Genomic DNA, 26,145 nt, shown 5'->3' on the forward strand with positions numbered 1-26,145 from the left:
ACCCTGATCTATTTCTTTCAATGATGTCCTGTGGCCTTAGTGATGTCTACCTTACCTGGCGAACCACATTTTTACCGTAAGGAGACATGCACTTGAATTGCTAACACTCGGACTTAAAAGACGGAAATAAACAACAATTCATTAATAGATATGCATTAATCATGGCAACTTATCACATCTATCTAAGATGTCACAGAAGTGTTGTCAAGGATTTTAAAAATTGACATTGCTAATATTTCTCTGCGAGTTCATTGTATGAATAATAACCTTCAATAAGGCAGCCTGTCATTATGTTAATTGACATATTTTATCTTTCATGTTACATTTACACAAAATAGGATTAAATAACACATTACCCAGCCTGTTCATTATATCTGCTGCCAGGTACACATCAATAATTTTCTCAAAGCAGTATGCTGTTTCAATTATGAGAAACATGCAGTTCTGGCAGTTGTGAGAATCAAAAGGGTAAAACAAATGAAGATTGCATATACCTGTGGTCACTACACTTACTAAAGGACGTAAAGGCATAAGAGAGAGAAAGATTTACAAGAATGGATCTCACGACAGATCTCTTCTTACAGCAAAGATGTTTGACAGGAGATTTGAGAGTTGCACTTGTTAATAATTGCTTTACTGTGGCAAATAAAGAAAAGCTGTACCCATCAAAGGATGATCAAGGAGCCACATTTAAAGTGAGAAACAAAAAAATCGAGGTGTTGCAAGGATTTTGCTTTGAACTTGAAGATATGGTCTACGTAGAAGGTAATGGAAACAGAGATGTCGACTCCTTCCAAGCAAATGGAAACAGAAACATCCACTTCATGTATGAAAATTTGCCACTGGTTTATAACTGACTCCAGACCTACTAATTTGATTAATTTTAAATTGCCTAGCAAGCCACTCAGTTGTACCATAACCACTACGACAAAACAGAGAATGAATAAAATCATAACAATCAATATTTTAAATACCTACAGGTATGTGACTTTATGAAGAAATATATACCAAGATTCCAAAGTATAATTTTAGACCCACTGGAAGAAGTAATGAATATCAATGCGGAGTACATACTTGTATAACAGTGGGCGGCGCGACTCTCGTCAGCAGCGGCCTCTGCAGTCCGTCTGTGTTTTATTATTTTTTGTCTCGTTTTTATGTAGTTTTTGTTATTTTTTTTGTTGGGGTATGTGTGTGGGGGGGGGGGGGTGGGGGGGGAGGGGGTAACTTTAAAATCTTTCCCCTGCACGGGAGACCCGACCTTTTCTTTGTCGGGTCTCCGTTGTCGTTGGGGCTGCAACGCGGAGCGGCCTCCAACAGGAACGACCTGGGGTTCCAGCTGCGGAGCTGCCGACTACTCACCGTCACGGGGCTGGCCGAGTCCGGAGCGGGTGGAGCTGTGGTTGAGCACTGCTGCCACCCGACCCCCGGAGATTCGGAGGCTGCAACTGCGGGTTTGGTGGACGGCGGCACCGGGAGCCCGCGGGTCCCTGCTGGGTGACCGCTTTTCGGGGCTTCCGCAACGGCGACTTCTCCTGCCCGAGTTGCGGGGTTGAAGAGCACCTGGAGCGGGGCCTTACAGCACCGCCCCGCGCGGCTTGTAATGGCCGCGGGACTTTGCGAGCGCACGCCGGGGGCTCTAACACCAAGACCCGGTGCGCGACCTTGCATCACCCGGCGTGGCTTTAATGGCCGCGGGACAATCGGCATCGCCAGCCGGGGGCTTTAACTTTGACTCTGACTCTGACATCGGGGGGGAGAGTGCAGTGGAGAGATAAGTTTTTTTTGCCTTCCATCACAACGATGTGATGGATGTTTGTGTAAATTGTGTTGTGTCTCGGGTCTTTTTGTTTTGTAATGTATGGCTGCAGAAACGACATTTCGTTTGGACCTCAAGGGGTCCAAATGACAATAAATTGAATTGTATTGTATTGTGTTGTATTTAAATATAGAATTACCATCAACAGAGGCAATTAGAGAAGACTGGGAAAAAGAATTAATGATAAAAATCTCAAAAGAAACATGGGAAAAATATTTGATGCATATACATAAATGTTCGATCAATGCTAGACATAACTTAATTCAATTTAAAATATTGCATAGATTATATTATTCCAAAACTAGGTTGAATAAATTTTATCCAAATATTTCTCCCATCTGTGATAAATGTCTTTCTCAAAATGCCAATATTACGCACTCATTTGTCTCTTGTTCAAAACTTTATAAATTTTGGTGTGATATATTTGATATATTCTCAAAGCTATTTAAGACAAAAATGGAACCTAACACTGAAATGATTATATTTGGAGTAAGTGGAGATGGGAACAAATTAAATACACACCAAAACTCATTTTTCAATTATGGGTTAATAACAGCAAAAAAACTTATACTTAAATTTTGGAAAAATGCTAATATACCAACATTTAAAATGTGGATCAGTAATATGCTGGACACAGCACATTTGGAAGACATGAGACTCCTCCTAATAGACAAACAAGACATATTCTTAAGGAGTTGGTCCCCATTTATTGATTTCTTGGATTCATGTGGTGACATAGTATCATGAAAACCAACAGTTTCATGTATGGGTGAAAGATGATTTAGAATATTAAAAAAAAAAAATCTCACTGTGGCAATGGAATAATCTCCCTCCTGCTTTCCTTCTTCACTTATTCCTTCTCTTTCACTTTTTCTTTATTGGTTTTTCACCCACGCTCACTAATCTATTCTTCACTTTTCACAACCTCTTTTTCTTCTCTCCTTTCTCACTTCTCTCTTTATAAAAAAAAAAAGGGAAGTTGTACAGAGAATGTAATATGTTAACATCGTTTTTGTACCAATGCATTGTACTCACTTCTAATAAATAAAATATTAAAAAAAGAAAAAAAAAGAAAAAAAAAGAAGAAAAAAAAGAGAATGAATAAAATCAGATGAATCATCCAGAACCAACCTAGAATGTAAATTTAGAAACAGGAAATTCAACTGAACAAAGTTCTCCTCACAAACATGTCAGGATGAGAGCCTAAATTGAGAGTGCTTTTAAACAGACTAATAACAGTTGTTACCATAGAATCATTCTTTATGAATAATGTGCCCCACTCCCCCATCACACTTCCTTACTACTGGCAGGACAGACCCACCCATTGGAAGTATTGGCATGAAACAGGGATGATTCTCACACCCCAACCATGGACTGTTTGCCCTCCTCCCATCAGGGAGACGGTACAGGAGCCTCAGGTCTCGCACCAGCAGGCTAAGGAACAGCTTCTTCCAAAACACCATTACCCTGCTGAACTCACAGGCCCGGCGTTAGCCCCCCCCCCTTCTCATCAGTATTATTTATAGTTTATATAATTTACAGTTAAGCTCTATTCACCAGAATATAGCACATGTCAATCTTTTGCACCTTAACAACTATCTGTATATATGTATATGCCTATGTACATAGATCAATATATCCTCATTTGTATATATTGTTTTAATCAGCATTTTACTACATTGCACTCTGGTTAGATGCTAAACTGCATTTTGTTGTACCTGTACTTGTACTTGTGCAATGACAATAAAGTTGAATCTAATCTACTCTAATCTAATTTGGAAACATTAACTTTGCTTCTATGTCCACAAGACAATAGACAATAGGTGCAGGAGTAGGCCATTCGGCCCCTCGAGCTAGCACCGCCATTCAATGTGATCATGGCTGATCATCCACAATCAGTATCCTGTTCCTGCCCTCCCCATATACCTTGACTCTGCTATCTTTAAGAGCTCTGTCTAGCTCCCTCTTGAAAGCACCCAGAGAACCGGCCTCCATTGCCCTCTGAGGCAGAGAATTCCACAGAATCTCAACTCTCTTTATGAAAAAGTTTTTCCTCATCTCCGTTCTAAATGGCTTAACCCTTATTCTTAAGACATGTTATCTCCTGCAGTTTTTGATTTTCATCTACAATTGTGCTGTATTGATTCGATTAAGAACAAAAAATGATCACTGATGAGTTACCTTGAACAAATAGCAACATCAGAAATAAATACTATATATATATATTCCCATGGCATGCATCTCATTCAGCCATTACTATCAAGTCTGAGGATCTGGAGGTTTGCAGATTGGATTTCTGCAAACCTGATCCATTTGTGACCTTAACTTTCAACGAGCTTAGTGTCTCAGGAAAAACAACCTTCAGCAGAACAAAACCTGATGGAAAAGTCTCACCCTCACTGGCTTGTCCAAGACGATTGAGTGTCTTCAAATGTTCTTTCTTTGACCAAAGAATACCAAAGGCTTAAGATTCCCAGAGAAGACTGAAGTAAAATGCTAGCTGTGTTATTAAATTTAATTGTCTTTGACAAACAGAGAGTTATTCTATTTTTATGACATTGTTGTGAAGGAATTAGTGATACAGGTGAATTAGTGACATGCTGTAGCAGTTGGTACTGCACCTCATAGCTCCAGGGACCCACGTTTGATCCTGACATCTCGTCTGCGCAGAGTGTATGTGTTTCTCAGTGACCACGTATGCTCTTTCCTGGGAGTTTTGATTTCCTCCCTCATCGGGTAAACATGCAATTGAACAATAGATTGTGTAAATGCATCGAGTCACTTGCCCAGAGTATGGGAATGAAGAACCCAACAGAGGGCATAGATTTAAGGTGAGGGGGGGGGGGGGGGGGGAACGATTTAATAAGAACCTGAGGGGTAACTTTTTTACACAAAGGGTGGTGGATATATGGAACGAGCTGCTGGATGAGGTAGTTGAGGCAGGTACTATCGCAACATTTAAGAAACATTTAGAGAGGTACATGGGTAGGATAGGTTTTGAGGGATATGGGCCAAACTCAGTCAGATGGGACTAGTGTAGATGGGACATGATGGTCGGTGTGGGCAAGTTGGGCAGAAAGGCCTGTTGCCATGCTGTATAACTGACGATCACAAAGACATGGTAATAGGTTAATTAATTACTGTAAATTTCTTAATATAGGCTAATGGGGAAAACAATCAAAATGGCTGGTAGCAAGCATGGTCATGACAGGCTGATTAGGAATGGGCTAAATGGCTTCCTTTTGTGTCTTTATAATATGATTTAAGGAATAAAGCTACAACATTAGGCCACATTTGGAAGAATAGGAATAATAAACCAAACAATTAAAGTGTCAAAACCATAAGAACACAATAATCTTCAATGTTACTGATATACCTTTGAAAAATATAGTTATATACTTTGATGGCACTAGACTGAAACTTGAAATGTTGATTGGGAGAGGCTGTTCACAGGTGAAGAGAAACAGGAGGCTTTTGATAGTGAGATAGGGAGAGTTCAGGAATAGCATGCCCTTGTTTGAGTGAAAAACAAGTGAACCAGTTTAGGAGGGATGTTGAGGCTTTGGTCAGGGAAAAGAAGGCATAGGTCGTATCAGCAGCTGAGATCAAGTAAGTCCCTTGAGAAATATAGTGAATGTAGGAGTACACTTAAGAAGGAAATCAAGAGGGCAAAAGGGGGACATGAAATATTCTTGCAGATAAGGTACAGAAAATCCTAAAAGATTCTAAGTACACTAAGATCGCCAAGGTAACTGGGGAGAGAATAGATCCCCTTAACGATCAGTGTGGTTATCTATGAGGGAAATCATGGGAAATGGGCAAAGTCCCAAATTAATACTTCTTAAAGGTCCTGTCCCACTTGGGCGACATTTTAGGCAACAGCCTAAAAAGAGGTTGTCGCGTCGTGGTCGGGTCGTGACGCGTGGCGATGAATGTAGTGACGCGCGGTAATGCGCGATGTCTCACTGCCGCCCCAGGATTTTGGAATGTTCAAAATCCTCGCATGGTCATTGCTTATGCTAATTTATTTTGCGTCGGCGTGCATCACCAGTACGTCGTTGTGCGTCATGGTGCGTCAAGATGCGTCGCAGTGCGTCTCCTTTTATAGGGAAGTTGGTTAATCAAATGACGTCACACGCCCCAGATGACGCAACCTGTCATATCTTCCGTATCGTGTTGCGGGTGGACGTACATTGACGCCGCTTGATGGCTGTGATGTCACAGGCGCTGTCCTATGCTGCCGTATGCTGTCGCATGGTGATGCATGGTGACACGTGGAAATCGGTGACGCATGGTGACGCGGAGTGACGTACCTTGACGCATCCTGTCGTACTACTTGACGGTTTTCAGGTGACATCGGGCGTCAGTCACTGACGGCCGTCGTCGCCCGTAAAATCGCAAAGTGGGACAGGCCCTTAACTTTATTTATTGTGCAGAAAGTTGTGGAAGCTTGAGAGTTCAGGAAGGAGAACAGTGTTATCCTGAAATATATTGATATCACGAGAGGAGCCATTGGTGGTCTTGAAGCACATAAAAGCAGATAAATATCCACAGCATGATCAAGTTTATCCTAGGATGTTGTGAGAAGCAACGGAAGAAATTGCTGCGGTAATGGCAGAGACCTTTGTGTCTTCATTGGCCATGTGCCGGAAGTGACTAACATACACAGAGAAAGGCAGAACTCTAGGGGAGTGTTGCAGAACAGAGAGATTGAGGGATATAAGTACATTGTTTGCTGAAAATAGTGACACAGTTAGACATGCTGGTGAAAAAGGCAAATCACTCGCTTGGTTAGAGCACAGAGCACAACAAGTGGGACATGATGTTACACCTGTACAAGATATTGGTGGGATGACACTCGCAGTCTTGTGTGCAGTCCTGGTCATGGTGCTAAAGGAAGGATGTAATTAATCTAGAGAGGATACAGAAAAGATTCATGAGGATGTTGCCAGGATTGGAAGCTTGAGATATAAAGAGAAATTAGATAGGCTGGGACTGTTTTCCCTGGAGGAAAGTGACCTTGAAGAGATTTATTAAATCATGAGGGACACACCTGTATATAGTGGTAGATAATTGTTGGATGGATTATTCAGGGGTTATATAATTATGTGGAAGTAGCAGCCATTAATTCAAAACAAAAAAACTCGCCAGAATGTCTGTTCTAATGTACTGTGCAAACAGACAATCTGTCCGCTCTTGTACGTATCAGCCACGCATAAGGCAACATCAAATCAGAAATCTTCAGCATCTATTTCATGCCATTGTGATAGAGATGAAGGAAATGGCCAGACCAGACTAATTTTGTCATTTTGCACATCAAGCATGGTCATAGACATATTTGACTGTCTCTCAATAATTGATGAATTTGGGTACTCAATGAGAGTCAATCCTCACAACACTAATATAGGGCATCTGAGTTCCCTGTCCGCAGAAGCTTTTAGACCATTCATATGAATAGCTTTCAACTAACAAAGGTGTTGGGACATTCAGAGTGTCTTGTCAGCTGCAGTGAAAATGTGTAATTCAATTGAACCTTTTTGTCAGACGCAAAATATCAGAGTAAATAATATCATTGTAGCTGTTGACATTATACTAAATTACCTGCTGTTATTTTACGAATATAAAAACTTAATGTACTTTGAGTCAAGAAATTCTACCAAGAGGATCTCCGAGAGACTATCCGTGTCTCTTGATGAATAAAGACGTTTATATCAACCAGGCTCAGCCATTGGTACTCAGTTCAAAGGTAACAACAGTTGAAATGTTCTCCTAAGATGGGGAAATCTAAAAAGATGGGCATGGTGTTAAGATGGGGGTAAGATTTACAGGAGAACTGAGGGACAGGTTTTTCATGTGCAAACGGTGGGTGAATTAAATAAACTGTCAGAGGAAGTGGAAGGGGTAGGTGAAATTATAACTTTTAAATAAAGTACTTGGATAGAAAAGGTTTATAGCAATAATGCTGGCAAATGGGATTAACTTGGGTAGGCAGCTTGGCCGGCATGGATGAGTTGGGTCGGTGGGCCTGATTATGTGCTGTACGAATCTCAGACCTTATTTTGTATTGCAAATATACTTAAATTAATTAAAGGACAATTATAAGATATTGAATGATTAGCATTTTCATGGTTGTCAGCACCACACACTATTAGATTTCCAGTTCATTTCCAAACTAATGACAAAATATGAAAATTTATTGGAGAATAACAGTACTTTTACAATATTCTTAACCCCCTCGATACCAATTCTTTCCAAGAAATGCGAGAACTATTAGATTATTATTAATGAACAAGAAAGTTTGCCCTAATTAATGATTGAAGCACACCCATGCAGAAAGTGAAGGCAGTGCCTCAGTGCCCACAAAACAAAACATTTTAACTTCCAATTAATATACACTTTGCTACAACAATACTCCTGTCTAGGCAGAAAGTTAATATTGCTGATTAATGAGTGATATGTATTCCATCATACTTCTCTATGATATGGTACTCCATTACTTTAGTAAACAGTTTGTTCCTCCTAATTAGACCTCTCCATATTCCATCTACTGCTTTACGGTTGTTAAGACAGATAACTAGTTACACAGCTACTGTTAATGGAGATACAAGAGACTGCAGATTAGAGAGCCTGGAGCAAAAGAAGCAATCGGATGCGGGGTCTCAAACTGACCCTTTGCCTTCACAGATGCTGCCTGAGCCACTGAGATTTCGAACAATTTGTTTTAGCTTCTGTTTTTACTGTTTAATGCAATTACCATACCCAGTTGATTGACTTGCCCTCTGATTCTCTAATTTTCTTTGTGGGTGTCTTGAATCTTCTTGATATAATATCACGATATATCAAGTAAAATCAGGTGGATTTTGGATGTAAAACAATGGGATTTTTTGGCACCCTAAAAAAGGATAAAAGGGTGATAAACTGCAGGTTGTTACTTGAAGCGCATGGAAACTGCAAAAGGATAAATAGGATTTGAGAGGTAATCGCAGGGCTCAAAGTTTGGTGTGGGCAGAACAGGAACTGATTCATGGGACAGTGGCACCAGTACTGGAGAAGAAGAGATGGTTTATTGGAACAATCACCGCCTGAACTGTGCTGGACCAGTGTCCTGTCAAATCGCAAAACGATTGTAGAAATAATTAGAGGAATCAATCCCTAATTCTCAAGTAAACCATTCCATAGTGTCTGAAGAAGGGTCTCGACCCAAAACGTCACCTATTCCTTTACTCCAGAGACGCTGACCCGCTGAGTTACTACAGCTTTTTGTGTCTATCCTTAGTTTTAAAAAGCCTGATCCTCTGAAAAGCATATTTTACAAACTCTATTTAAAAAAACCCCAATGTGTTCTTTTGTGCAGGGCAAATAAAAAAACTCACAATGTTCAGAGCAAATTCTATAATGAGCTCAGTTCAACAAAAACAATGGCTGTGCTCAGGCATGACAAAGTGATGTATTGTAATGCAAACAGCCTTCAACTTCAGCATCAGCAATGACGAGTAAGCAGGTATGTAAACACAGCAGAGCCAAGCCAGGAGAGAAAGTGTTGCCAGTGTAATTGAGGTATTCAATACATCCAACAAGCTAACTGTCTTTTTGAAAAAAATTGATATGTTAAGAGTGCACTGATCATGAACTTGCAGTCATCTAATCAGTTGCAGGATATTTCATTCACGTTAGGTGTTAGGTAACTGACAATTATATTCGATGCACATTTAGACTATATCTTACAAATTCTAGGATATCCAATTGTATCAATGCATTAAATGATATTTTGGGCTTAGGTTTAGGTTTATTATTATCACAAGGACCAAGGTACAGTGAAAGGCTTTGTTTTGTATGCTATACTGTCCTGCTGGCTCTGTCCTGGGGGGTGGAGTTGGATTTACTGGAGATGGTCTTGGAGGGGATGATGCTCCTCAAACTGTGGAGCACCTTGGACAATACAGCTCACCCCTTCCATGACACACTGATCAAACTGAGGAGCACCTTTAGTAAAAGACTGGTTCTACCTGTGGAGCACAAAACTCCACAGGAGATCCTTTTTCCCTGTGACTATCAAACTGTACAACTTCTCCCCCTTCTGTCGTGGGGTAGACTGACTCTCCCTCCCCAATCTTTGCACATCCCCAATCCTGGACTTACCACTTGTTACTTTAATTTCATGTATCTTGTTGCGCTTTATGACTGCTGGCAGACCAATTTCCCTCCTGGGATAAATAAAGTTCTATTGTATCGTATCGTACACCAAACAGATCAGATATACTATAAATCAATACAATCAAGCCAAATTCAAGTACAATACACAGAGCAAAGGGGGAGATACAGAGTGCAGAATACCATGAAGCCAGTTTTCTATCCATTCCTTGGATCCTTTCCTTGGATCCGACTCGATCTAACCTTCCAGAGCAGCCTATCATGTGAAATCTTATCAAATGCCTTGTTAAAATCCATATACAGAATACCTACAGCTCTGCCCTCATCAACCTTTTTGGTCACATCTTCAAAAAACTCAATCATATTTGTGAGAATCTTAGACACGTTAGCTACATTCCCGAGACAACATGAAGTGCATCCATGATGGGAAGTCTGGTCTTTATGATGGACTGGGCCACATCTACAACTCTACCGTTTCTTGTGGTCTTAGGCAGAGGTGTTCCCAAATCAGTCTGTGATACAACCTAACAGTATATTTTCCATGGTGTATCTGTAAAAGTTTGTAAGAGCCGTTGGAGACATGTTGAATTTCCTCAATAACAAAAGTAGTAGACAAAGTAATGGATTCACAGCAAAAGAACCTCATATGATGTAATGAGGGGACACTTGTAACCAAGTTCTGGAGCAGACAGCGTGGTGGATTTAGAGAGAGCTGCAAAATTGATTACAGTTATTAAGGGAATTTCTGGATTGACAGAAATGCAACAGGCTGTTATGAATAAATGAAGAACTTCGGAGCATTTATCTTTTTATGCAAAGTTACAAGGAGGCAGAAACTGCAGTCACAGTAGGTGGGTAAAACAGATGGCATTGACAAAATTAATGAGCTTTGATGCATTAAGGACATAAAAGGAAATGAAAACTACAGGGCAGGGAGAGAAGTAATTAAAATGGATGAGCTTAGTTTTATTTTAATAGAGGCAGGATTTCAAGCAGTTACCATGTATGTTTTCATTTGGACTAGTCTAGGAATCCTCCCTACTATCATTTCCTTTAATATTTTCCTACATGATGTTTTTAAGTGCCAGAATGTGTTAAACTAAAATAAGACAATGTCGTACTTACAACTTTATGGCGCCATGCAACAAGATGCAAATCTGTTTGCAATGTTAAGCTGTGGAAATGTTTTTTTTGTTTCAATATGGTCTCATCAGGTATTGCATGAATGAATATTCTGGAAAATATTTTTAATTTCATCTGCTTCTCTATCCCTTCATTCCATTTTCCTTCTTTCGCCTACCCAGTCTGATCTTTACTGCATCAATTATTATTCATGGACTTATTCATAAGTTTACGTAATGTAATTTCTATTCAATCCACCAGATAGGGATTAGATTGACTATCATTTAACATTCTACCTGATTTAACTTTACTCCAATGGGTAGTCACCATGAGGATGGTATGAAATAGGTCGTTGATCCAATCTGAATACTTTCCTGCGAAGTGTTTAGAGGAAGGTTACCCGGTCCATGAAGGGAGGTTTCTCTTGTTCTCCTTTTCATATTCCTTGCATTTATTGTCCTCATTCTAAACACCTTGCCTTCGTAAAATAATCTATTCTGCTACAAACGTTCGAACAGGAGCAGGGATTGGCTATTTGACTCCTTCATCTTGCCTCACTATTAAATAAAATCACAGCTAATCATTGCTCACAAATTGTAATTCTGTATGCCTGCCTATCCCCTGTAATCTTTCATCCTCTTCATTATTATATAAATGCTGTAAAATAAATACTTAAAATGCAATTTATTTCCCCCTTCATTTGCTAATCCCTATGATCCCTATTTATCTGCATGGGTTTGTGTGGTTCATAGATGCAATATGCCATAGAGAAAATGCTCAAATGTTCAAGTATGTGTTATTATTTCCTTATGCCAGGTGCCTTAGTAATCATTATTTGTGCCCACAGTAAAATCACAAAAGGTTTCCAATATTTTGCAGCCCACTTTCATGGTCAGCAAACTCACCCACATTTTATTAAAGCTTTACTGAGAGTGCCATACCTTATAATACTGGGATACACATTTATTAAATTTTGGTTCTGCTCTATCAATTCTCTTTCCTATTAGCGCCAATCCAGCTGCAGTTATCCTGGTGTAACGCCTGCTCGGTTTTCTTTTTTACTCCCAATTTTCACTAGATTAAGGGCTTTCATTCTTCAAATATCTTCCAGCTCTGTTAGATTAGGCTGAGATTATCTTCTGTTTTCTCTCCAAAGAAAGATCAAATTAATAAATTCACAAATCTCAACTCATTTTGAACTTCACCAAATATATTCTATTTCTGATACTACCACTTCAATCAGATATTGGCATTAGTGTGGAAAAATCTTGCAAAGCAGCTCACAAAATCCCAAAGATCACATAAACTTAGCCAAAGTGTGAGTTCTGCTTTTCATTTTGATTTCAAGAGGTGACCATACACTGTGTTGTCAAATGAAAAAAAAAAAAATCTGAGCTTTCATTTAATTTTCAGCAAATCGATGAATAATAAATAACAAGATTAATAAATTATATTTTTGACAATATTATCATGGGCAGCACAGTAGTGCAGCACTTCAGCCGATGCCTCACAGCACCAGATACCCAGGTTCGATCCTGACTACAGCTGTAATTTCTACATGGTGAAACCAAAATGTATAAAAATGGCAAATTTTAATAAAATCTGACAATGTGCACTTTAACCACATGTGATTTTTTTTTCTATTACAAATCTCAAATTGTGGAGTATAGAGGCAAATAAATAAATGATGGGTCTTTGTCCCAAACATTATGTAGGACACTTTAAAGTCGTGCTTTGTAAAAAATGGTTTTCTGCACATCACTCCTGAATTTTTTACCAATCACTCAACAGTGTTTCCCTTCCTCACAAGTGGGCAGAGTATGAAAGAAAATTCTGGTACCAGTTAATCTTGAATGCAAATGATTTCAAAATAACGACAGCACTTCTATTCAATATGCAGTGCAAACTTCGACAGAGTATCCTGAATACCCTTAATTAAAAATGAAATATCATGTGTAAGAAATAACTGTAGATGCTGGTTTAAACCGAAGATTGACACAAAAAGCAAGAGTAACTCAGCGGGACAGGCAGCATCTCTGGAGAGAAGGAACGGGTGATGTTTTGGGTCGAGACCCTTCTTCAGGGAATATCATGTGCTGCCTATACTGTGTGCCTATAAGTACAGACACACAATACCAACTGGGTTGATTATCCCCTTACCATCAAAGGAGATTTCTACTATTCTTGTTACAGTGTAGTGATTCATGATCATTTGAATATTCTACAAATGATCTTTTGATTATCCTGAAGAAAAGTATTGTACTGAAGAATACAAAATACCTCTCATGTGACTTCCCAGTAATGGAACTTGGCAACCTTAGACCTTGCTTAGTCTAAGTCAAAAGTTTTATATCACTACTCCCATGGTATCACAAATCTGTATTTTAAATGTTGACCATACCCTGTGGCTGTACCTTGCTTTGAGTTAGATTTTTAATGTTTTGATTGATTTTATTGATCACATGCCAATTTACATTTACATTTAGAATACTTTCTGCTGCAAATGTGCACAAAGCTACCCAGTGTAGTTCAGCTGCAGGTAGCCTCACAAAATTATTTCAAAAGGCAGAAGTATGTTTATGAATGTATGTGATGAGTCCGAAAGCACCAGTTTTTATATCACTTATGTATCACAAGTTATGAGCTGGAAATTATGAGAACTAAGAAAGTTAACCACGCATTCAAAAGAGCAAATGAAGCCTTTCTTAAAAATATTGAATTTGGAACAAAATCAAAATTATATTTGATCTTCTATTGCTCATGCTGAGAAGGACAAAATATTTATGCTTTGTTTATTAAATAGCCAAGTAACCGTGTCAATGTCATAATTGCACAATTGAAATAACCTGGATCAAGTTAACCTGGTTTTACTCGGAATTGGAATAGTTGGGTATAGATATATGTTACCTCCATATATTGATCCAAAAATAACATGCAGTAAATTGTTCAGGTGGGTGGCACGGTGACGCAGCAGTAGAGCTGCTGCCTTACAGCGCCAGAGACCTGGGTTCGATCCTGACTACGAGTGCTGTCTGTACGGAGTTTGTACGATCTCCCCGTGACCTGCATGGGTTTGCTCCGGGATGTCCAGTTTCCCCCAACACTCCAAAGATGTACAGGTTTGTAGGTTAATTGGCTTGGTATAATTGTAAATTGTCCCCAGTGTGTAGGACAGTACAAGCGTGTGTAGATCGCTGGTCGGCACGTACTCATTGGGCTGAAGGGCCTGTTTCTGCACTGTATCTCTTAACTAAACTAAACTCCACAACAATGGTAAGATAAAGAAGCAGGTAAAGAAAATTAAAGGAAAGTTGAGGAGTGCATCCAGGGAGTTTGGGGAGAGAATCTCAGTAAATAATTAAACAAATGATGAAGTGGTGAACATTTGTTAGTTAAACATCAATGATTTTGTGTCCGATGGAAGAAAGAGCAGAAGAAAGTGATTACAAAAATTGACAGTGAAACCAGAAGTATTTGGGATCAATTTTTACAAAGGAAAGGATAATGGGAAGGAGCAAAACCATAATTGGTTAAAATTGAGGTAGCGAACGTATTACAAATAAGATGAAAGGGTGGAGCAGCACTGCAGAAGTTTAATTTGTTGCATTGATTGTGGGGTCAGTTAGTTCTGCCTGTTGCTGAAATACATTTAACCTGACTTCAGCAACTTTGCAATAAGCAGTCGCTCCTAAATGTGGATACATTAGTAACCATCCCCCTTGTAGTATAGCATAAATGGGAGAAAAAAATTAAAGTTGTGCAGAATAGGAGATAGTTGGTGGAAGAAGCATGAGGAGATACAAATGAGTAGGGCATATATACCCAGGATGTTAAGGGAACAATTCTCCTACCCAAAACACTACTGTGCACATACTTTGCACTTCAATCAGAATGCTCTTGCTCAGGGGGGAACATTGACACACCCATGGTTGCTGCCGGCTCAGTAATCCAGGGATTAAGATTCAATCTTGACCTCAGGTGCTGTCTATGAGATTAGGCATATTCTCACTATAATCGCATGGGATTCAGCATGTGTTCTGGTTTACTCCATGTTGTCGGGTTTCTCCCCACATCCCAACATGTTATGTTATGTTAATAGCTATTGTAAATTACCCATTGGTGTAGATAAATAGTAAGAGAATCAAAGGGTAATTGGGAAATTGCAAATATAATGGGAAATATAATGAGGTGGAATGGGACTGATAGGGTTGTCCTAATGGGCCAAATGCTATTCTCTGTTTCATAATAAGTAAGGAAGTAAGACAACTTTGATTGCTATTGTACTAGAACAGTAATTTTGATACTTGGTAAGGATTGCATTGCCGATCAGTAGCATGCAATTAGGGATTTTTTTTAAATTGCCGGGTCTTCTCTTTGACACATATTAAATTATTAAGGGATTGGACACGCTAGTTGCAGGAAACATGTTTCCGATGTTGGGGGAGTCCAGAACCAGTGGCCACAGTTTAAGAATAAGGGGTAGGCCATTTAGTAAGTAAGTAAGTAAGTAAACTTTATTTATATAGCACGTTTAAATCAACTCGCGTTGAGACCAAAGTGCTTTACATAGAAAAAAAAAATAAAAATAATTAAGCTTCCATACATCCATAGAAAAATTAAAATTAAGAAAAATGACACAACATATTGTATAATTCAACACAAACGTCCCCCCACAACAGAATAAAAAATTTCCACTGTGGGGAAAGGCATCAGAAAGTTCAGTCCTCTCCTTCTGTGATCACCCGAGGTCGGGGCCTATTTGTGGCCTCCGCAGCCAGTCTGATGTTTTCAGGCCCTCTTGCCAGAAAGCTGGAATGCCGGCATCGGGTGAACACTCCTCGGCAGCTTGGAAATGTCTGGAGCGGCCGCTTCCTCCCCGGAGACCGCGGCACCCGAAGTCTTCAGACCGCGCTGGTTGGAGCTCCGATTCTGGTGATCTCGAATCCCAGGCTCCGCGGTGTTTAAATCCAGCGCCACCTGCGACTGGACGCTCCGCAGCCACAGCTCCTCGGATGTTGGTCGGCGGCCACAGTACTCCGGAGCCCACCGCACGGCGACCCGGCAAGGCATCGCCCGCTCCGTGATGGTGTCCCAGCGCTGCACCGCCGCCGAAGCTGTAGTCCCGGCCGATCCCGACAGGAAACGCTGCAACAGTCTGGTGGTAGGCCGCGAGGAAGGGGCGAAGAAGCAGCTCGGAGGGAAACCGCCTCTCCGACCAGGTAGGGACCAGGAAAAGTTTCCCCCTTCCCCTCCCCCCACCCACCACATAAAAGAAGACCTCCAACAAACATTTTGTTGTAACAGGACTAAAAATAAAAATAAAAAAGGGTGAAAGGACGGACTGCAGGCAGAGCAGCCATACACAATAGCGCCCCACTCCTGCAATCCGCCTTAGAACTGAGATGAGGAAAAACTTTTTCACCCAGAAAGTTGTGAATTTGTGGAATTCTCAGCCTCAGAAGGCAGTGGAGGCCGAATCACTGGATGCATTCAAAAGAGAGATAGAGCTCTTAGGGCTAGTGGAATCAAGGGATATGGGGAGAAGGCAGGAATGTGGTACTGATTGTGATTGATCAGCCATGATTACATTGAATGGCGGTGCTGGCTCGAAGGGCCGAATGGCCTACTCCTGCACCTATTTTCTATGTATCTATGTAATAGAGTTGCTAGCGGGTTCAATCCTGACTGTGGGAACTGCCTGTACGGAGTTTGTACGTTCTCCCCGTGACCATGTGGGTTTTCTCCAACATTCCAAAGACATACAGGTTTTTAGGTTAATTGGCTTCAGTAAAAATTGTAAATTGTCCCTAGTCTGTAGGATGGTGTTAAGTAAGTAAGTAGGTAAGTAAGTTTATTGGCCAAGTATTCACATACAAGGAATTTGCCTTGATCACTGGTGTGCGGGGATCACTGGTCGACGCCGACTCGGTGGCCAAAGGGCCTGTTTCCGTGTTGTATTCCTAAAACTCAAAAGACCTGGGATCAACCCTAACTTTGGGGTTATCACAACAGGGTACTTAAAGGAACTTTCTCCTTAATCAGCCACCTCCTTTCTTTTGTAGCCTATGACTCATGCTGCCATATGGCTGCATGAATGCCAATAATCTGAACTATATCACTCAAATGCTATTCTTTTCATGTGCCCGGGCACTGAGAATTGGCAGGTTATCTGCTGTAGAGGGCTCTGCATCTGCGCCTGATCTTATTTACACTTAACATACACATCCTGCATGTTTCTAAACATTGACAAAATTAAGAACTTTGGCTACGATTTCTCACTTCCTCTAGTCATATACATGCTGATGTTGGGCTGGGTAGAGGGGGACGGGTTGAGAGGCTGGTAGAGGGCAAAGCATTTCTGCACCATCTGGCTGAGATCAGCAATCTCATTGTGCAGATCTTGGATTCTTGTTAGACTGTGTGGCTTGGCTGCATACTGGACAATTAAGTTAATCATTAAATCAGCAGGGAAGCGGCTTTATTGTAAAGCAATCATCTTCTCCAATCTACCATAACCTGTGTTCCCTAACCAAGAAAAGATGCTTTTATGCAACAGTGCCTTTGCCTTGTAATTGATCATACCTCACCTCGTATAGTTAGATATTCCTCTTTACACTTCACTAGAATTTCAATGGATTGTGACAACCAATGCCTCAACTTTAAATCTAAGAGAGATAACTTTAAATGAGAGATTTAGTCAGGCTACATTTGTATTAAATTTTGCAGCAGGCAAGAATGCTGAAAAATTGGAACGTGAATCACTGACATCTGTGGAATTATGAATGTTGAATTTTATTGAATTGTCATTCTGAAATATATTTGACTCAACTATTGTTATCACCACATCACCGTTCTCTTCTTTTATTAATGTGTTCAAAAGAAATTACCAAATGTGCTGTGCGTGGTCAAACATGAGATTAACGTACAACCATTTGGAAAGAAGTGGGGAAAATGAAAACCAATACTTACAGTCAAGCGTTTTGAAGCATCCACCTCAATCATTCCCTTTAAGAGGTTTTGGCAGTCCGGTGGTATAAAGTGTGGCATATGAAACACTCCACGTTTTACTTTTTCCAATAACTGTCTCAGATTATCATCGTCAAATGGCAGTGCTCCCTGCAACACCAGGAAATCTCAGAGTTAACATTTTTCTTTAGCAAGCTGACATCGAAAAAAAACCAAACTGATTTTCCTTTTCTGAAAATTCCACATCAAATGTCCATTATCCAGAAAATCTGAAAATTTCCGAGGATGAAATGGTGAAATATAAGATAATGATAGTTAAGGGTTAGTTTCAGAAAATTATCTTGATTTTCTCCAGGATCAAATGAGTATTTACATTATTGTGCTCCACACAAATTCAAGTTAACACCTTTCATGAACCTACTGTGTTCCAAGTTACCAAACAGCTAAAAGCAACTTCTGAAATAAATATTACAAGGTAAGAAATAAGTAAGTCAATTTATCCACAATGACCTTTCACAGACAATATTGAGTTGTTGCGGGTTAGATAATCAGATTTTAATGATATTGGTTTGCGGAAAAGCAGAATGCTTCGGAGAGCTCTTCTGTTAATTGGTGAGGTGGGATCTTTTTTAAAAACCAAATAGAGAGGGCAGATGGAATCTTGATTGAGCCGCACATGGACATCCACTATCCACTACCCTTGAGACTGCAGCACTCCTGATCTGCCAGCCCAGCTGAGATCTTCAAGTATCGGGCGGGGGGGGGGGGGGGGGGGGGGGGGGGGGGGGGGGGGGTTAACACCAACAGAAGTAGTAGCTGTATTCAGTTCATATCAAATTAATTATATGAGGAATCTGCCAAGAAAGTTTCCATAAAATTTGTATTTTATATTGATCACTAAATTAATACCGAAATTTCAATTTTGACATTGTCAATACGGGCAGTGCAGCAGGTTTGGAAGAGGAGGGAAAACATACAAGGTTTCTCTTATATAAATGTTTGCTTCTGGTCTGAGGCCAGCATCAGTAAGGATAGGAGATAAGGGATGTAGGAAAGAACTGCAGATGCTAATTTAAATCGAAGATAACCACAAAATGCTGGAGCAACTCAGCGGGACAGGCAGCATCTCTGGAGAGAAGGAATAGGTGACGTTTCGGGTCGAGACCTTCTCCAGACTGTCTGAAGAAGGGTCTCGACCCGAAACGTCACCTATTCCTGCTCTCCAGAGATGCTCAGGCATTTTGTGTCTATCTAGGAAATAAAGGAGCTGGTTGTAGTGCACTACAGGAAATTAGACATTGGCTAGCCCTCTGGCAAAATCAACATGATCATGGAAATCTTTGCAATTAAACATTTTGGTGGTGCTTATGGGTTTTAACTCAGATTATTTTACAGGTAACACGAAACACCACAGAATTTTCACTTGCTGCCAAAAGATGACTGTTTTTTTTGTCACATAAATCATTTTTTGGTTCCGGTTAAAGCAAAAGGTGTAAAGAAAGCAGCAGCGATAATGATAAATGTCCTAATGCATGGAGTGGGTCACCCAGCAACAAATCTTTAGCCCACTTCAGGCACTCACTGAGCAAACTATAATAAAATGGTGCTTACCGGGTGAGATAGAATTCTAGTTTCACTATTAATAAACATCCTAACTCGAGTAAGTCATGAGTCCATTACGATCCTACTACATGGTAATATTAAGACTAAAAGGAACTTGTTGGATCTAATTCTTTCCATATTTAATAACGTGTAGAGTATGTTCTCAATCTACTCCATAGTCACTATTTCAGATGGGGTCACTGAAGTTTAATCTAAGGCCATAATGATATCAGATAGAAAATTAAATTATAAAAAGGCTCATCCTCAAGAAAAATAAGGCAATATATGATTCCCAATGCATTTCAAAGAATGAATGTTTTTTTGTTAATGAAGTTGACTGCATCATCATGGACAATTCGCTCAAGAAGGGTTCATTATTTTGTTTTTCTTCAATAGTTCATCAGATTAATTATTTTCTTAGTTTTATATAATAAAATAAATCTGACAATATTAATTTCTCCATTTTGATATAATTCTGCTGAAAGCAATAGTTTTGATGTTTTAAGCCATATTGACCATAGCATACATGAGAATGGATGGCAATGCATTAAAAAGGTTTTTGTTTTTCCATCCCAATGTAGTTTTTGTTTTTCCATCCCAATGTAGTATTTAGTCTAAATACCTTCTCCAATAACAAAAATGGCTTAGTTTTGACATTAACGTAGGTGAGAATTTCCCCAAGTAATTCTTGTCTAAAGACAAGGAACTCCATTTAGAATTTCCTCATTATTTGATAGTCCCTCTGGATCAAAGATGAATTACTTCCATGTCTTTATAACAAGAGGAATCGAATATAGGAGCAAAGAGGTCCTTGTACAGAGCCCTAGTGACTCCACACCTGGAGTATTGTGTGCAGTTTTGGTCCCCTAATTTGAGGAAGGACATTCTTGCTATTGAGGGAGTGCAGCGTAGGTTTACAAGGTTAATTCCCGGGATGGCGGGTCTGTCGTATGCTGGGAGAATGGAGCAGCTGGGCTTGTACACTCTGGAGTTTAGAAGGATGAGAGGTAATCTCATTGAAACATATAAGATTGTTAAGGGCTTGGACATGCTAGAGGCAGGAAACATGTTCCTGATGTTGGGGGAATCTAGAACCAGGGCCACAGTTTAAGAATAAGGAGTAAGCCATTTAGAACGGAGACGAGGAAACACTTTTTCTCACAGAGAATGGTGAGTCTGTGGAATTCTCTGCCTCAGAGGGCGGTGGAGGCAGGTTCTCTGGATGCTTTCAAGAAAGAGCTAGATAGGGCTCTTAAAAATAGCGGCCAGGGGATATGGGGAGAAGGCAGGAACGGGGTACTGATTGGGGATGATCAGCCATGATCACATTGAATGGCGGTGCTGGCTCGAAGGGCCGAATGGCCTATTCCTGCACCTATTATCTATTGTCTATTGTCATTTCTGAGAGTTCTGAAGGGGCTGAAAGTGTCAATGTGGGATTTCCAAACTCTTCCACAAATATGGCAAGAAGTACCTGATGGGGCAGGTTGGTGATATGTTCTTTCCATCATTTATATTTCTGTCAGTTCTTAATGCATTGACTCAAGGCTCTGAAGAACAACCTGAATGGCTCCTCTCCACTTAGGGCAGTAATGAGCCAGAGATTCTTCTGGTTAGAGGAAATTCCCATTTTTCATGGAGGCTCCAAGCATAACCTTGAGCCTATTGCTCTGTCCTTATGTTAATTCTTGCCATGGCAGAACTTGGAATGGAATTTCTATTTCAGAAGTCTCGTGCTGGGCATTCAGAATGGTATGTCCTGCCCAACAAAGACAAATATGTTTAACTTGAGTAAAAACAGGTTTATTGTCATAAGCCCAAGTGGAGTTAGGTACAGGTATTCTGAAAATCTTGCTTGCAGCAACATCATAGCACATCGACTAACACAATGCACAGCATATATGCAGAAACCTACACACAATTCTGCACGACAGGGAAAAGAAAAAGACTGGAAAAATACAAGGCATTTGTGCAAAACACAATTAGAAGATATGTCCATGGTAATGAATGTCCATGCAAAGGTAGGATTCGGGTTGTGCAGGTCGGTTCAAGAACTTAATGGTTGTAGCTTCTTCTGAACCTGGTGGTGTGAGACTTCAGATTTCTGTCCTGCCCATCGGTAGCATTGAGAAGTGGGCACGGGCCAGATGCTGGGGATCCTTTAGGAAAGATGCCAACTTCTTGAGGCAGCCCCTCTGTAGATACTTTTATTGGGGGAGGGCTGTGATAGTGATGGACTGGGTCCGCCACTCTCCGCAGCCTTTTGCATTTCTATGCTTTGGAATTATGCACCAGGTCATGATGCAATCAGTCAGGATACTTTCAACAGTGAAGAAGCTTGTCATATTATTCAGTGATATGCCAAACCGCTTTACATTTCTAAGATTGTATCCTCGGTTAGGGAAGTTGAATGGAGGCAGAAACTGACTTTTCTTTTATTCATCCTTCCAGTGAATTTGGAGGACTTTACATAGACATTATTCGTGGTATCTTTAAACTGGTATAGTGCTGGTAGTCCATGTCATAAAAGCATATCAGAGGGAGAGAAATACAAAATAACAAAATCCTTCAATGTATTTGGTTTCATTTTCTCTCTTTTCCAGAGTACGGATGACTGAAATACAGGAATAGAAAGAATGGAACAAGGAGAAGGCCATCTGTACTGTAAAATGATAATTTTGCACAATGATAATGTTGTGTCAAAACCAAAGTGATAGGTGACACAAGTAGTGGTCAAAACAAACAAATGATGCACGACATTAATGAAAGGTTATTGGATGATCTCTGCAATAATACAAATAGTCTTGACAAAAGAAATATAAATAAAAATAAAACAAATAAAAATAGGTTACACTCGTTCCTTTGCAAATGCTATGCTATGTTGGTCAACCACTATTTGCACGGGAAACAACGTAGTCTGGGGTAAAAAAATAACGTGGGGTGTGTAAGATAACAAAATCCATTTGGTTCTAAATTGCTGTTCAGAAAATCATCCTGTCAATTAAAGTCAATTTCTCTGGAGTTTAGGACAACACATCCATCAAGAAGAGCAGAGTTAAACTAATTACTCTTGGAGTATTGCTTTCGCCGTTATAATGGTCTTTTGCCTCAAATAGCTCAGGTAATCAGAAAAGTGAAGGAAATAAAAGACAGCTTTGGCAATGTAATAACTTTGATACGTTGAATCATCTGGGATTGTATTTTCTGGTTGCTCAGAGTAGATAAAGAGGTGCTGCATCAATGAAAATAAATCAAATGTGAAGTGAAAGATCTTGGGAGTATTTTAATACTGGCTACGAGCAGAAATTGGGACAATGGACATTTATAATGGTCAATTACCCGCCTGACCTTACCACACTTCTGTAAGCAGGTGAGGCAGCATCTATGGATCGAAGGAATAGGTGGCGTTTCTAGTCGAGACCCTTCTTCAGTCTGAAGAATGGGTCTCGACCCGAAACGTCGCCTATTCCTTCGCTCCATAGATGCTGCCTCTCCTGCTGAGTTTCTCCAACATTTTTGTCTACCTTCGATTTTTCCAGCATCTGCAGTTCTTTCTTAAACAGTTCTGTGAGCTGTGATTTTTAACAGGGGAGAGTCACATTATTGGGACCACCTTTGCATATATAGATTCGTGTTTGCTGATGTTTCGGAGATGTTTTAGTGATGTTTTATCCGTCTTCAAAACAAAAGGGTCAGGAAAGAAGACTCATTGAACTATTTAATTTGATTTCCCAGTTAATGAGAAAGAGGAGTAGTCTTCCACATGGTCCTTAACTCATTGGCTGAGATGCCCATCTGACTTCACCTCAGTCATTAGAGACATAGAAAAAGTGAAAGGTCTGGGGTACTTGGGGTAGGGGAGTCTAAAACTAAAGGGCACAATTTAAGGTGAGAGGGGGAAAAATTTAACAGGCACCTTTTAAAGGGCAACCTTTTTTTTTTACACAAAGCCTGCAGCGTAGAATGAATGAAGAAGTGGGAGAGGCTATTGCAATTACAATATTTAAAATACATTTGGACTAGTATTTGGATAGGAAAGGCTTAGATATATTAAGCCAAATTCAGCTAAATGGGATTAACTCAGGTAGGCAACTTGGTCGAGGACCTATAACCTATAACCTATAACCTATAACCATGCTATGACTGTGGTTCAATAATATCGCGGAATGACAGGGGCGATCACCTCTGCATTGAGGAAGTATCCACCTTATATCCATAACTTTACAGCAACCCTTAACACAGCTTTGCCTGGGAAAATCATAAAATGGGAATTAAAATCCTTTTGAACTCCTGCATGACGGTGCGTAGATCGCATATTCCGACCCCATTTTTCTGGCAGAATAATACAAGCTTTAGTTAGATTCAAAACTTTTAGATAATGTTTGATATTTATTTGGTAATTACTGTGTTTAAATTTTTTTTTAATTGAGCACTCTTATCTCAAATTCAATCCAACGGTTTGAATTCTCTTATTCTGGGGCATTAAAGTAAAGTATGTTCACTATGAATGGAAATTTGTAACAGTTGTGTATAAACAGGAAACTCATGTTTAATGGCTTGGCTTGACACATTTGCCCATTGCTCACAACAAAGAAAGTATTTTCCATATGAACCAAAGCATACACACATTTATAGGAGCTATTAATGGAATAAAGTGCCACGGGATTTGCAATTAGCCTGCATTACTGAAAAATTGCCAGGAAAGTACGTTTAATGCCGTGTATATTCTCCTGGCTACCAATAACAATAATAATTATGGTCTGAAAATCACATTCATTTTAAACTAATAAAGTAAAACGTCAAAATTATTTTAAAGTAAGGCAATTTAACAACAGGAGAAAATATTCTGACAAACTAATTGTATACCATCCAAGAAATACAATCAACGAAAAATGTATTTGCACAATTCTGAAAAAAAATACAAGGTGCTATTGAAAACTGGCTTATCTGAGATAGAGCAATACCTATTCCTGGGTATCACCTGCCAGGCATTTAACCCCAGACAATTTGGTAATGTTTTCATTTGTGTTAGCACTGTTACTTGAGTGTAATACTCAGCCAAATTATATCAACGGTGATAGCAGTCTTTCCAGGTGAGGCAGAGGTTCACCTGCACCTCCTCCAACCTCATCTATTGCATCTGCTGTTCCAGGTGTCAACTGCTCTACATCGGTGAGACCAAGCTCAGGCTTGGCGATCGCTTCACCCAACACCTCCGCTCAGTTTGTAATAACCAACCTGATCTCCCGGTGGCTCAGCACTTCACCTCCCCCTCCCATTCCGAATCTGACCTTTCTGGCCTGGGCCCCCTCCATGGCCAGAGTGAGTCCCACTGCAAATTGGAGGAACAGCACCTCATATTTCGCTTGGGTAGTTTACACCCCAGCGGTATGAACATTGACTTTTCCAATTTCAGGTAGTCCTTGCTTTCTCCTTCCTTCCCTTCCCCTTCCCAGCTCTCCCGCAGCCTACTGTCTCCGCCTCTTCCTTTCTTTTTCCCGCCCCCCTCGACATCAGTCTGAAGAAGGATCTTGATCTGAAACGTCATCTATTCCTTCACTCCATAGATGCTGCCTCACCCGCTGAGTTTCTCCAGCTTTTTTGTCTACCTTCAACAGTGATAAAGTGTCCAAAATTTGTTTCCAGCATAATTTTCAATCTTACTGTCTAAGAATAACTCACAGAATAACCAGGCTCCACTGACCCTGTTTCACAGTCTTTGTTCTCACTGACTGTTGACCTCCTATGTTCTCAAACAATGCTTCACTCTTGTGCCTGCATTGCTTTTCCTGTGTCACAAATTGGACACTGAAATAAATCGCCTAAGTGGGACGGAGGCTTTAGGCTTCTGGACTTCTCGTATAACTCAAATACACTTTGATTTCTTCCTCCCCCTCCAACTGCATTATGTTCCATGATCTGCTTCACCAAATAATTTGTTCTAATTCCGCATCCAGAGAATGGCCAGACTACGCAAATGATCATCTCAAAGGTAAATAACCAATCAAAATGGAATATAAATCAGCCTATGGCACTTCATCTTGCCATCCGGTTACACATATTTTTCCTAATTTTACTGGTACTAATTTGATAAAGTGACCAGCTTGGTGTTCTTTGCTGTCCAGCTCAGCTGATTTCCAGAATCACCCAGAAATGTCTTTAGTTAGCTGACTGGACAAGCTGGGAGCAGTGAATCAAGAAGGACATTCCTGTTCTATCAAATATATAGGAAGGAATTGCAGATGTTGGTTTAAGCCAAAGGTAGACACAAAATGCTGGAGTAACTCAGCAGGACAGGCAGCATCTCTGGAGAGAAGGAATGGGTGACGTTTCAGGTCGAGACCCTTCTTCAGACCTTCTTCAGACAGCATTTTGTGTCTATTTTCCATGAAATGCATTTATTTTTATAAACTTTAATATTATTTAAAGCTACCTCCATATATTCATCCAAAATTAACATGCAGCAAATTGCTCATGTGACTTTA

The 26,145-nt window shown here is 40.1% G+C and overlaps 1 protein-coding gene across 2 annotated transcripts in view; it reads right to left on the minus strand.

Annotated features, from left to right (window-relative positions):
• Positions 1-26,145, minus strand: part of brsk2 (BR serine/threonine kinase 2) — a 705,112-nt gene that overhangs the window by 103,605 nt on the left and 575,362 nt on the right. For both annotated transcript variants that reach the window (XM_033038920.1, XM_033038919.1), the window contains exon 8: positions 18,062-18,208. In XM_033038920.1, the coding sequence (XP_032894811.1) occupies positions 18,062-18,208 (147 nt within the window). The remainder of the gene's footprint in view (positions 1-18,061; positions 18,209-26,145) is intronic.

Source organism: Amblyraja radiata, chromosome 20 (assembly GCF_010909765.2).
Source record: "Amblyraja radiata isolate CabotCenter1 chromosome 20, sAmbRad1.1.pri, whole genome shotgun sequence".
Lineage (NCBI taxonomy): Eukaryota > Metazoa > Chordata > Chondrichthyes > Rajiformes > Rajidae > Amblyraja > Amblyraja radiata.